General features: G+C 46.7%; 1 protein-coding gene across 3 annotated transcripts; it reads right to left on the bottom strand.

Moving 5' to 3' along the window:
- Positions 1–275: 275 nt before the first annotated feature.
- On the bottom strand, positions 276–13,013 carry ttbk2b (tau tubulin kinase 2b). 3 transcript variants are annotated; one of them, XM_034076307.2, is made up of 15 exons: positions 12,738–13,013; positions 12,149–12,271; positions 11,924–12,071; positions 11,296–11,369; positions 11,072–11,212; positions 10,869–10,973; positions 9,582–9,647; positions 9,404–9,496; positions 9,192–9,317; positions 8,943–9,100; positions 7,783–7,972; positions 3,713–3,927; positions 3,153–3,618; positions 1,975–2,675; positions 276–1,473 (listed from the first exon to the last, which is right to left on the bottom strand). In XM_034076307.2, exons 2-15 carry the CDS (start codon positions 12,215–12,217, stop codon positions 1,125–1,127), a joined length of 2,901 nt encoding a protein of 966 aa, XP_033932198.1. In that variant the 5' UTR covers positions 12,218–12,271; positions 12,738–13,013; the 3' UTR covers positions 276–1,124. The 3 variants fall into 3 exon arrangements, with proteins under 3 accessions (XP_033932198.1, XP_033932199.1, XP_033932200.1); XM_034076308.2 differs by having other exon boundaries at positions 276–1,470; XM_034076309.2 differs by having other exon boundaries at positions 1,379–1,535.
- Positions 13,014–13,599: the final 586 nt, after the last annotated feature.

Raw genomic sequence — 13,599 nt, 5'->3', positions numbered from 1 at the left:
AGCGTGGGACAACTTCTCGTTTCCATTCCCATTAGAGCCAATATAGAGAACATATTTCATAAATAGAGAAATGCACACAAAAAAAGAAGACCTATTTGCATAACACCAGGAGTGAATGCAAAATGGTGAGAAAATGTAAATGCACTAACCGTTTAATCAACAATGAAAAACTACAACAAGTGTAGTCATGAATTCAACGTCTGTTTAGAATTGGCATTTATTTAATTGACTATATTTAAAATTGTGCTAAAAAATAAAATGCAACAACAAAGAGACATGATGAACAGGTTCCATTTTATCAGTTTTCTTCCTTTACCATCTATTTTGTGGAAGAAATAAAAGTGCACATCTTTGCTGGTTCATATTATGATGTTCTTTGAGATCATAAGCAGTTCAATAAAAATACACGCCTAAGCAGATTGTACAAATGAATAAAATTAAAAAAGATCCATTGCAATGATAGCCATGCTCTTTCACAATACTTAAGTATGAGTGCACTTACATGTACATTCTAATATGCGGAGGCCTTCTGCATGACAAATATTTTCTAGCAAAGTAAAAGCACACTACTACACTCTGATATGTCAAATGAGCAATTCATTGTCACATATAATAATGAATCCAGCTGTTTTACAGGAGTGAGGTCAAAGCTGCATGCCCTGGTTCTGTACATGTCTGCCGATGTTGGTATACTGCACGTGGTGCTATTTATTATTAGTGTTCTTAACGTGAGTTCATGGTTTCTATTAGTGTTTACTATCTTCCTCATGGTACATATCTACAATAAGCATCATTTTTTACATCCCTCAAGTATTTAACATTATCTTTTTGGTCTCATATTAGGCCTATATGGAGAGTTAAGAGGAGTGAAATGAGAGGTAAGAGTTGGCAATCTTAAGGTTTTCTCAACCTTTCTGTTTCAACTGCAGGTATCAAGCCACATCGTCAAGTATTTCGAGAGACACGTCCAACAAATGAATAAATAAATAAATACATTTTATATTACATACAGTACATTCCCTTGAGTAAATACTGTATTTACACATGCTATCAGCGACTGGATGTGAAACAGCCTCTCGCTACAGTTGCACCATCCCGATCAGTCACTTATGTTCCAAATACAGTCATCGACTCACTTTTCCAGAGCCTTTAGCCTCGTGGAGGAGACCCCTTCCCCTGGAGCTGTGGCCCCACGGAGCCTGGAGCCCGGGCCTGTCGTGTGGGTGAGAGTGGCGAGGAGGAGGGGAACCAGAGAAGCTGGAGGGAGAGTAGCTGCGTCCCTGCAGCACCCCGCCCTCCCGGAGCTCCCGGGAGGGGGAGGAGCTTAGGGAGCGCTGCAGGGAGGAGGAGGAGCTGCGAGGGCGAGGGGGGGGGCTGAAAAGCACCCCGCCGCGGTCCTGCATCAGCTGAGTCAGACTGGCCAGGAAGTCTGCGTCGCTGGTGCTGCTGGCACGCACTCTTAACCGGCGCCTTCTTGAGAAAAGACATCATGATTATGATTCTGCATTATGATTCGTCGTGCTCTTGAAATCATTCTGTGAAGTGAAATTCAAGTTATAAATCTTAAAATGTGATCAAGCCAACAGTTTTTGATATTTCACTATATATATATATATATATTTCCCTTTTTTTAGGTGCATGCTTTATACTTTCGTATTCTTGAGGTTTCTTCACTAGCACATGCTTTAATGTTCAGGTTTGTATTATTTTTCTGTCTGAGTATATCTGTATAAAACATCCTGTTGTTGTGCATTTCAATGGCAACAGCCTGGGCTCATGTTTCCTTTTTCTCATTTACATACACTTTAAAGCAGTGTCTCAATTTTTGTATGCCTGGATTTTTTTGCAAAACTGAGGAGTATGGAAAAATGCAGTGCACTAGTTGCAGTTACAAAGTTGAGTGTGGAACGCTGGATACCTATTACCTATACAAGTACATGGTGTGTAATGTGGATCATTTTGACAGCGTTATACCTGTTGTCCACGCCCGGGCGGATGGGTGGTTTCCCCGGCGGTGGTCGAGGCAGAAACCTGCTAGTGAGTTGCTCCGGTATGAAGGTGGCGCTCACAGGTCGGGGGATCTTACTCTTACTCCCCGATGAGGAGGACAGGGAGAGAGGGTCTTCTCCGACACAGTCAGACCTGGATCCTCGCTCTGAGAAGAGCCGGTCTCTCGGCAAAACGCACGGCAGGTTGTCACAGGACAGAGACGGAGAGGGGGAGTGGGTGGGGGAGCCGGGGACCGGGCTGCTCCAGCGGTGACGCCTCTCCATGTTCAGGTCCCTGCTCGGAGAGTCCAGGGGGTTGCTGGGGTCTCGAACTGGGATACGACTTAATCTAGGGGACGAGGGACAGTCTCTTATCCGGAGCAGGGCTGGGGGAGGAGAGGAGGACACAGTGACGGTGCTCTCCATAGCGCCCCCTGCTGTGTCGGCTTGAGGCTGCTGATTGGGCTCCGAGGAGCGGTCAGGCAGACCAGAGTCACTCTCAGGGTCTCTGTCGTTTGTCAGATGAGCAGCGTGACCTTTGGCTGAGCTTGGCACTGGAGCTAACTCCAACTTCTCTCCGTGGTTTAAGATTTCTTCTGGGAGTATTTCAGATTTTTCAGATGGCGCCTCTAGTGGTATTGCAGCGCTCCTCTCATCCACAGGGGACGGGAGTGCACAGCTGGAAGACTGAGAAGAGTTTAATGAGCGTTAGAGGGCTTGACCTTTTTCTGATATGTAACACAATGAAATTGAAAACCATCCTATTATTTATCTAAAGAGCACGTCTAAATGTTCAAATAACATTCATAAGTTGTGGTTTATCCAAGTCTTAGACATGCTAATAATCATAAAGCTTGGAGTTTGAACATATCTATAGTGCTATGGCAATCATTAGTCGAGTTCATTCATGAATAAATGCTTTGTTAGTAGAGCTGCAGCGTTTAATTGGCGTATCACCTAATCAAAAATGGAAACATTTCATGCTTTTTTTGTAATGTAACTGAATATATTTGGGTATTGGACTGACAAAACAAGACGTCAACTAGGAAACTGTGATGGGCATTTTTAGAATTGTCTGACATTTTAGGACACATATTAGATTCATTTGGCAGATTAATTGCCGATTAAAAAAAGGTTAGTTGCTACTCTATTGATCACCCCTACCTGGTCCATCTGGGTTCGTCCCATCATGACTGAGGGCAGTTGTCCCAGCATCCCCGGCAGTCTCCTGTGGCCCAGTAACCACGTGTGGGGCATGGACAACTGTGACAGGACAGGACTGCTGGGCACCGCTGCTGACTGACCCTCCTGCGGCTCGGAGGTCTGATTCTCAGCCTCAGCGGGCGCGTCCGTCCCAGGCTTGTCCTCACGCTTGGCCTCGCCTGTAGGCTTGGTGGCTCCAGAACCACCGCCTTGCTCTAGCTCCAGCATCACCCACTCCTGAGAGTCTCCCTCCTGGGGCACGGGGCTGAGGTTCACGGCCACAAATCCGCAGCTGGCGGCTCCTTCCTCTTGATCAGGGGTGGCTGCGCCCGAGTGCTCCTCGAGGCAGAAAGGCTGCTTCCCCTCCCCCCTTTCAGGAATGGTCATCTTCCCGACTTGAGAAAGGACAGGGCGTTGTTTGCCCAGGCTGAAACAAAATATTGTGCATGTTATGTACATTTCTCAAAAAATTAAATGATGAAAACTGTATATATTGTCATTCGATTATATTATATACTAACTAGGCCTCAAGAAAGCGTTCGATGGTGGGCTTGGGTTCGGGTGCGAGCCTCTTTTCAAACGCCAAGCTCTGACTGTGTCTCATCCTCCGGAGAAGAGGTGCAGCCCGCTCCAGGAACATGGTCTCTGATCGCACCCGTCTAGGAGAACTCTGCATGGAGCCGGTGTTGGGGCTTTGGTTCCCCTGGTTCTGACTGTGTTCATCCTCACTCAGCACCTGAGCAGAGTGAACGACAAGGCAGCTCAAAATGTTAATATTTATTGCATTCGAATCCGTCACGTTACTGTTTTACTTCCTTCATTAGTAAAGCCACAGCAGATCAAATCTCTTTGTAAAGAAAGGCTTAAAGGGAACCAATGGTGTCATTATTCAAAAAGGCACATTTATTATGCAATTGCTATATTCTTCATCAACTGAAGGAAATAAGTTTTCATTGCCATTTTAAATATGAAAGCAGGGTGTCAGTAGTGGGATTGCAGTAGATGTTGTAACAGAGGTTAACCATGATAATTTCTCTAGGCAAAGTCAATGTAGTCTTGGGGTTGTTTTTCTTACAGACATCCACTGCAGTGCAGATAAACTACACATTAAAATGCATGTGTAAAAAAAGCAGTTGCATCCATCCATCCATCCATCTTCTCCCGCTTATCCGTGGTCGGGTCGCGGGGGTAGCAGTTCCAGCAGAGAGCCCCAAACTTTCTTTTCCCTGGCGACATCAACCAGCTCTGACTGGGGGGTCCCAAGGCGCTCCCAGGCCAGCGAAGAGATATAATCCCTCCACCTGGTCCTAGGTCTACCCCTTGGTCTCTTCCCAGCTGGACGTGCCTGGAACACCTCCCTAGGGAGGCGCCCAGGTGGCATCCTAACTAGGTGCCCGAACCACCTCAACTGGCTTCTTTCGACGCGAAGGAGGAGCGGCTCAACTCCGAGTCCCTCCCTGATGACCGAACTTCTCACCTTATCTCTAAGGGAGACACCAGCCACCCGGCGGAGGAAACCCATCTCGGCCGCTTGTATCCGCGATCTCGTTCTTTCGGTCATGACCCATCCTTCATGACCATAGGTGAGGGTAGGAACGAAAATGGCCCGGTAGACAGAGAGCTTTGCCTTCTGGCTCAGCTCCCTTTTCGTCACAACGGTGCGGTAAAGCGACTGCAGTACCGCTCCCACTGCTCCGATTCTCCGGCCCATCTCACGCTCCATTGTTCCCTCACTCGAGAACAAGACCCCGAGATACTTGAACTCCTTCACTTGGGGTAAGGACTCATTCCCTACTTGGAGTGGACAGTCCATCGGTTTCCTGCTGAGAACCATGGCCTCAGATTTGGAGGTGCTGATCCTCATCCGAGCCGCTTCACACTCGGTTGCGAACCGATCCAGTGAGTGCTGAAGGTCGCAGACCGATGAAGCCATCAGAACCACATCATCTGCAAAAAGCAGTGGTGCAATCCTTAGTCCACCGAACTGCAGACCCCCCCCCCCCACGACTACGCCTCGAAATCCGATCCATGTATATTACAAACAGGATTGGTGACAAAGCGCAGCCCTGGCGGAGGCCAACCCTCACCGGAAATGGGTCCGACTTACTGCCGAGGACCCGGACACAGCTCTTGCTTTGGGAGTACAGAGATTGGATGGCCCTGAGTAGAGACCCCCTCACCCCATACTCCCGCAGCACCTCCCACAGTAACTCCCTGGGAACCCGGTCATACGCCTTCTCCAAGTCTACAAAACACATGTAGACCGGATAAGCGTACTCCCAGGCCCCCTCCAGGATCCTTGCGAGAGTAAAAAGCTGATCCGTCGTTCCACGACCAGGACGGAATCCGCATTGTTCCTCCTCAATCTGAGGTTCGACAATCGGCCTGACCCTCCTTTCGAGTACCTTGGAGTAAACTTTCCCGGGGAGGCTGAGTAGTGTGATGCCTCTGTAATTGGCACACACCCTCTGATCCCCCTTTTTGAAAAGGGGGACCACCACCCCGGTCTGCCACTCCTTCGGTACTGTTTCCGACTTCCACGCAACGTTGATGAGACGTGTCAACCATGACAGTCCCTCAACACCCAGAGCCTTCAGCATTTCCAGGCGGATCTCATCCACCCCCGGGGCTTTGCCACTGTGGAGTTGTTTGACGACCTCAGTGACCTCCCCCCGGGAGATTGGTGTTGATCCCCCGTCATACTCCAGCTCTGCCTCTAACATAGAGGGTGGAGTTGTCGGGTTCAGGAGTTCCTCAAAGTGTTCCTTCCAACGCCCCAACACTCCATCAGTTGAGGTCAACAACGTCCCATCCTTACTGTACACAGCTTGGATGGTTCCCTGCTTCCCCCTCCTGAGGTGTCGGACAGTTTTCCAGAACAACTTTGGTGCCGCCCGAAAGTCCTTCTCCATGGCTTCTCCGAACTTCTCCCACACCCGCTGCTTTGCCTCGGCCACGGATGAGGCTGCTGCCCTTCGGGCCTGTCGGTACCTTGCAACTGCCTCGGGAGTCCCCCGGGATAACAAATCCCTGAAGGCCTCCTTCTTCAGTCGGACGGCTTCCCTGACCACCGGTGTCCACCAGGAGGTTCGAGGGTTACCGCCCCTTGAGGCACCTAGGACCTTGAGACCACAGCTCCCCGCCGCGGCTTCGGCAATAGAGGCTTTGAACACCGACCACTCTGGTTCAATGTCCCCAACCTCCACAGGAATGCCCGAAAAGCTCCGCCGGAGGTGCGAGTTGAAGGCCTCCTGAACTTGGGCCTCCTCCAGACGTTCCCAGTTCACCCGAACTACACGTTTGGGCTTACCAGGTCTATCCAGAGGCTTCCCCCGCCACTCGACCCAACTCACCACCAGATGGTGATCAGTTGACAACTCCGCCCCTCTCTTTACCCGAGTGTCCAAAACATACGGCCTCAGGTCCGATGATACGATAACGAAATCGATCATGGACCTTCTGCCTAGGGTGCTCTGGTACCACGTACACTTATGAGCATCCTTATGTTCGAACATGGTGTTTGTTATGGCCAATCCATGACTAGCACAGAAGTCCAGTAACAAACCACCACTCCGGTTCAGATCAGGGGGGCCGTTCCTCCCAATCACGCCCCTCCAAGTGTCTCCATCATTGCCCACATGTGCGTTGAAGTCTCCCAGCAAGACTAAGGAGTCCCCTTCAGGAGCCCCATACAGGACTCTTTCCAGGGTCTCCAAGAAGGCCGAATACTCTGAACTGCTGTTGGGTGCATAAGCACACACAACAGTCAGAGTTTTCCCCCCCATAACCCGCAGGCGTAGGGAGGCGACCCTCTCGTCCACTGGGGTAAACTCCAACAACGAAGCACCTAACCGGGGACTTGTGAGTATCCCCACACCCGCCCGGCGCCTCACACCTTGAGCAACTCCGGAGAAGAATAGAGTCCAACCCCTATCCAGAAGTAAGGTTCCAGAGCCGACGCTGTGCGTAGAGGTGAGCCCAACCAGATCCAACTGGTACCGCTCCACCTCCCGCACAAGCTCCGGCTCCTTCCCCCCCAGAGAGGTGACGTTCCACGTCCCCAAAGCCAGCTTCTGCCGCCCGGGTCTGGTCCGTCGAGACCCTCCGCTTTCACTGCCACCCTTCTGGCAGCGCACCCGACCCCATCGATGTTTCCCGTAGGTGGTGGGCCCGCGGGACGGAGAAGCGGAGGTGTTGCCCACGTTGCCTTTTCGGGCTGGGCCCGGCCGGGCTCCGTGGCAAGCCCGGCCACCAGACGCTCGCCGACGAGTCCTCCTTCTGGGCCTGGCTCCAGAAGGGGACCCCGGGCTTCCTCCGGGCCGGGTATCCTCACTTCTTGTTCTTGTTTCTTTCATGAGGTCTTTTGAACCAATCTTAGTCTGGCCCCTTGCCTGAGACCAATTTGCCATGGGAGACCCTACCAGGAACACAAGGTTCCAGACAACACAGCCCCCAGGTTCATCAGGGCACACAAACCTCTCTACCACGGTAAGGTGCTGGTTCTTCAGAAAGAAAAGCAGTTACATTAAAATCATATTTCAGTAGATAAGAACATTCTGCTTAGCGATTACAGTAACTACATTGCCCTGACCTTCCTGATGGTCGGCTGGACATGTTTAAGGTTGCGGTTGCGGTCCATCTCTTCCCATACATCTGCACCAGGGGTGGTGGGCGTGGGGATGGGGGGGCAGTTGTCTGCGTCGCTGAGGCGCTCCCCTTGCAGGACATCCTCAGTGTTCTCCCTCTGCAGCTCGGCTGGCAGCATGGAAGCGTTGGCCATGCTGTGGAGGAGAGGGAAGGTCACCCTGCAGCTCATTTTCACAGCACAATTCAGAGCAGCTATTTTCTCAGGGATCACTGACTGTGCAGAATTTGAGTCCAACAAAAACTGCAGCTATACAGGGGTAGACATTAAGGGAGTCTTAAATATCTGGTTCTTTGACATTAAGGAATATATCAGGGCTAGTAGATGTTCATTAACACTCGCCCCACCATTGTAACCACTGGCCCAAGAGCATTCGTCAACTCTAATAATGAAGAAAATTAACACATTGGTTGCAATAGTAATTTATGCACAAACGACATTACTACTTGTACTACAACATTTGAATCATCAGTTCTTCCTGATGATGAAAGGAGGGTATATTGAAGCCAGCTCCATCGATCAAGCCAGTGTGAAACTTTCTCTCAGTCTTCTTCTCATACTCCCTGTCACTCTCCTTTAACTCCTCCGGTGACTTTCTTTTATTTGAAGATTGTTTTTTGCCCAGCGCTTGGCCGGTTACCGCTGGTATTCAAAACATTTTGGCGAATGATTAGGTGGCGCGAAAGTCTGTAGTGAAGACTCCCGCGCACGGGAGCCTGCTTTGCTTTTCATCCAACAACGACAACCGCTTCACGAAATGCTATGTTGTAGCGTTAATAAAGTAAACAATTTAACAAAATTGTTTGTCAAAATACCAATAATACAGGACACTGTGATTTTATGTCTTACTGTTTTTTTTTTTAAAGCAATATTTTTTTAATGGTCCGAGCGGGCAAAGTACGTTATGCTGGCCCGGGGTGTCTAAATAGTGCTTCCGGGCCAGCGGGCCATTATAATGTCTAGCCCTGCTATATATTTGAACACATTTTCCACAGAGAAGGGAGATATTTTGAATAACATACGTGAAAGTACAAACACAAGACAGCAACTTATACAATAAATGGATGTATGTCAGTAGTAATAGAGCTTTCTTTGGCTGTAAATACCCCAAGTACGCCGGTGTGAGGCGAGTGAGCTGCTGAGCTGTGGTTGTTGCGGCAGTGATGCTCAGCATACCCTCCGAGTCACATTTCTCCCAGTCATAAGGGTCATTCTCCAGCACACTGTGACTCTTCATAGCGTTCTCAAACACTGACATCAGGTGCTGTCGCAGAGAAAACCACAGGTGTCAGCATTTGACAGCTGTAGAGGAATAGACAGAGTGTGCAAAATAAACCAAACAAGACATGGCCAACCTGATAGTCTGGCTTAGTGAAGTAGTCCAAGGTCAAGATGTGATCCAGGAAAGCACAAAACTCTGAGGGAAGGTGCTTCAGCATGAGTCGATGGTCATACGTATCTTTTAGGTTTCCTACTTGTTCCTGAGAGCAGAGAGGCGGTAATTAGAATATGAATTTAAACACATAATTAATAAGCCATACAGACAAAAATGCATTGAGGCGCCTACTTTGTCTTTGATTTTCCTCCAGGGAAGCTGACCAACAGTGAACTCAACCAGCATGTAGAAGAGGGACCACAGGTCGTCATGTCGACCCATTTCCTACAAATTACGATACACAAATGTAAGTAAGGTCAAGAGTAAAACTAAATATGAATAGTAGAATATAATTTGTATCTGTGCTTACCTTATTCTTATGAGCATTGATTGAAGCATATCGCACAGTTCCTCTGAAGCCTGCCACCGGACGGGGCTATAGGAGAGAATAAAGATATCATTTAATAAAGATATGGTCGAATAGATTAGTTAGCATTATGATGTATTTATAAAAAATGTGTTAAAGGGAACTGGCTTTATTGTTTAAATCTGAAATACATTGCCAATCCAAGACCCTTTTGGGATGGTCACACACTGATGTCTCATGGGGTCATTAAAGGTGGGGTAGGTACGTTTCAGAAACCGGCTCGAGTGCACTAAAATTTGAAAGTACACAGCCGAAAAGAATCCGCCCCTTCCTTCAGACTTCCTTACAGAGCACCTCCTCCAACACACATGAACGCGCAATGCACGCCCAATGACGGCACGCCCAATGACGGCACGAGATACATTTGTGCGTGCACGAGATGGAAGGCTGACAGACAGGGGGGCAATCCAATCCGTTTAGCCGGTCCGGCTAAATGGATTGGTTGTACTTTTTACAGTATTACGGCTTCCACAGATGAATTTTTTTTATGGATTTTTTGTCAAAGCACGATATATATAAGCACATTGCTATCGGGATGTTAAGAGCATTCCATGGAATATAACAAATAGTGTATCTCGAGCCGGTTTCTGAAACTTACCTACCCCACCTTTAAGGTGAAGCAGTGGAAGTTGATGTGACATTAGGGCTGCTCGATTATGGCAAAAATCATAATCTCGATTATTTGGGTCAATAATTAATATCACGATTATTAAAAACGATTATCCATTTACTTTGAAAACATCAATTTATTGGAGAATTTTTTTTTAACAGTATGTTTTTAACAGTTGATTACCCTGAACTTTAAGTATAATTCAACTGAAAAACCAATAAAAAATGTTTTATAAAAAATAAAGTAATAAGACAAAAATAATCGTTTTATTCGATTACGTTGTTTTCGTAATCGTTGCAAGCCATAATCGTAATTGCGAATAAAATACGATTAATTGAGCAGCCCTATGTGACGTTACATGAAATTAATTCTAATTTGTTGTGAAATGTGTATATTTATGTGCCTTTAAATAAGTGTTGAGGTCTCCCTAGTGCTGTAAATAAAGTAATATAATATCGTATCAGAGTTTCATTTCTTGTAATAACACTTTTCTGTGTTAACATGCTACACCAAACCTCTAGGACTACACTTTAAACAGCTTCTCCAACATGAAATAACTTGTGGGATCTTTGATTAAAAAAAACAAAATACATTGCAGGAAATTGATGCAGTACACTTACTGGACGGACTTCTTGGCTGGAGTTGGTAAATTGGCGGGCCAAGCCGAAATCAAGCATATAGCAGCATCTGCAGGTACTGGCTAGCCTTCCCATTGCAAAGTTGGACTACAATTTTAACAACACAAAAAAATAACAAGCAAGTTAAACAATAAACTGACTGTCATTTAAATGTACAAACCGTACAGTGTCTTAGGTGAACTTACGGGTTTGATGTCTCGGTGCAGGAAGCCTACAGAGTGGATGCTTTCAATGGCCTCTAAAATCTGTTTGCCAAGTCGCAAAGTTGTGGAGACGGAAAAGGTACCGCGGCTCATGGTTCTTCGCAAATCTGCAAGATTCCTCCCCTTGAGAAAATGAATCAGTGTTCAGTCACAGATTGATGGTCAGCAAAAAAAACTTGACTAACAATGACTTGTTAAAATCCTACCTGGAGTTCCATCACTACGTAGTTGAACCGATCATTTCGGCCACAGCCCACAAAGCGGCACACGTGGTCTTTGCCTGTCAAATAAATATATGCTGTATAAATACAAATGTTGATTTCCTGATTCAGTGAAATCAGTGCTGCTAAATGTCAGAATGAGTAAGTTATTCAATCATTGATACAAAAACAAAGACCACCACTGCTTATATCGTCAATATGTTTTATTAAAGGTGCACTTAGAGATCACAGACCTCTGCCAAGGCCGTGCCCCATATCACAATGTCAACGAAAGTGAAATATAATGTGTATCCGGTCTGTGTTTCGGATCAACTCCAAAATGTAATGGATCATTCTTGGCTCATGCTACAGCCTTCCAATACGTTTCATGAAAGAGTGCTAGTAGCTTTTCCCTTATCCTGCTGACGGACAAATAATCAGACCGAATCAAAACTTTGCCAAGGGTAATAAAACATTAAATTTCATGGAAAACACAGAGAGGTCATACAAGCTAAATGCAATGTGTGAGTTTGGTTATTGCTAGGCCCTTATAGTATACTTATTAAATTGACAAAAAGCACGATCATGTGGGGATATACCACTCCATCACTGACAAATGGACAGCATCACTCACCCTGAAGTTTCTTCAGCACAGCCACCTCCATCTTCAGCACCTGTTTGGGTTGTTGAGCAGACTCCACCTTTAAGGCAACAGTGGCCTGGCTCAACTGATCCAGAACCTCGTAGATCTCCCCAAAGCCGCCTCCACCTATCTTCCTTGTCTGCAACAAAGATCATATTCATTGTCAACCCAGTGTCATCTGTATTTTTTTCAACCTGATTTTGTGATTTCTCTTACCACTTTCCATCTGTCTCTGACCACGTCTGCCACTGACAGGATGTCAGTGTGCTCTCCAGTCCCACTCATCCTGAGAGCTCTCAGCTACAGCCTGCACCTGGCATCAGTGACGCAAGCCCCTCACTGAAAACACATTTTAAAATGCATGTCCATTTTATCTTCGAAAATCTCTGCACACTGAATGCCTCTGTGCATGCAAACATCTAAGGAGGAAGCATTACTTGTTAAATGTTTGAGTGGCCGACAGAAACATGTGGGGCAATAGCATTTAAATTGCTGCAAAGGTTAGCTAACGTTACACCTCACGTCTCAGAGGCTCATTCTGGAAAAAGCTCAACAAAGCTGAATTGTCATACAAAGATAGCAACTGGGATAATTTGACTCTGTGCCAAACACACAACCACGACTAGAGCAGCAGCAATCTCCTCTCATAAATGGCTATAAAGCAGTCGTTTGAGAGGATTAGTCGTTATGAAGCTAATCTAGCTAACTGAAGGCTTTCAATGCGGCGCGTCCGGTAGTCCAGTAAACAAGCTAACTAGCTTAGCGTGTTTACTAAAGATACCCTCTTCTCCTGACCCCTTCTTACCTCGCTTCGTTGCACCATTGGATTCCCAGTTAAAATCCAAACAGTCCCCATGTTCCGTGCCTGTTGCTAGTCAGCCATGTCATTCCAAGTGGTTGTTTATTTTGGAAATTAGATAATAATAGTGATGGACCATAGCTGACGTTAGCCACAGTTAGCCAGCTAGCCTGCTAATGGATGTGCAGTGATGCCCCGTGCTCTGCCTCACAGCGCTCTGACGTCACAGCGCTAGTCTCTCCTGATTGAGCCGCAAACTCCTGCTGCTGCATCCTCTGAGGAGCAAACTCTGCAACACTTTGCACATTACAACACTGTACAGACAAACTACATGTGGTCCAAATACAGCAATGCATATGTGAATGAACACTGCATTGCAAGCATTGTTGGTCCACTATTTGTGGTGTGTTGTCGAAACATACAGCATTAGAGTAGCAGGGGCGTTGCAGTACATTCTGGTAGTCCTTATAAAATATTAATACACATTCACCCCACCACTCCTCACCACCACCTCTTAGTGGCGCTCCCAGAATGTGTGGCAGATGAGGCCACTGACAATCTTTGGGTGGCACACCAAAACCAAAAGCTGAGACTGAGCTTTAGGAATTATAGTTTTGCTTTATTAAATATTATAGTTTTATCCCCAGGCTATAAGACTGCTAAACCCCTGAGCTCTGGCCTTCACAACTCCATACAATTTGCATCTCACATATGTATCTATTATTACAATAAGCAGTCTTTTAATTCACTGTACAGCATATCATTTTATATTCTATGTTTAGCTTATTCTATGTCACTTAGATATAGTCAGTCTTGCACCATTCTCCTGGACTGTTTTATTTCTACTCTGTTTCTTCTTGCAGTATTT

This window comes from Pseudochaenichthys georgianus, chromosome 24, assembly GCF_902827115.2.
Source record: "Pseudochaenichthys georgianus chromosome 24, fPseGeo1.2, whole genome shotgun sequence".
NCBI lineage: Eukaryota > Metazoa > Chordata > Actinopteri > Perciformes > Channichthyidae > Pseudochaenichthys > Pseudochaenichthys georgianus.
This window is presented reverse-complemented; position numbering and strand designations above follow the sequence as displayed.

Coding starts and splice junctions, on each gene's coding strand:
- ttbk2b (XM_034076307.2), bottom strand. CDS start 12,217: ATGAGTGGGACTGGAGAGCACACTGACATCCTGTCAGTGGCAGACGTG. Junction 7,973..8,942: donor CTCACACCGGCGTACTTGGG/GTATTTACAGCC, acceptor TCTCCTCCACAG/CATGGCCAACGCTTCCATGC. Junction 1,474..1,974: donor CGCCCGGGCGTGGACAACAG/GTATAACGCTGT, acceptor TCTTTTCTCAAG/AAGGCGCCGGTTAAGAGTGC.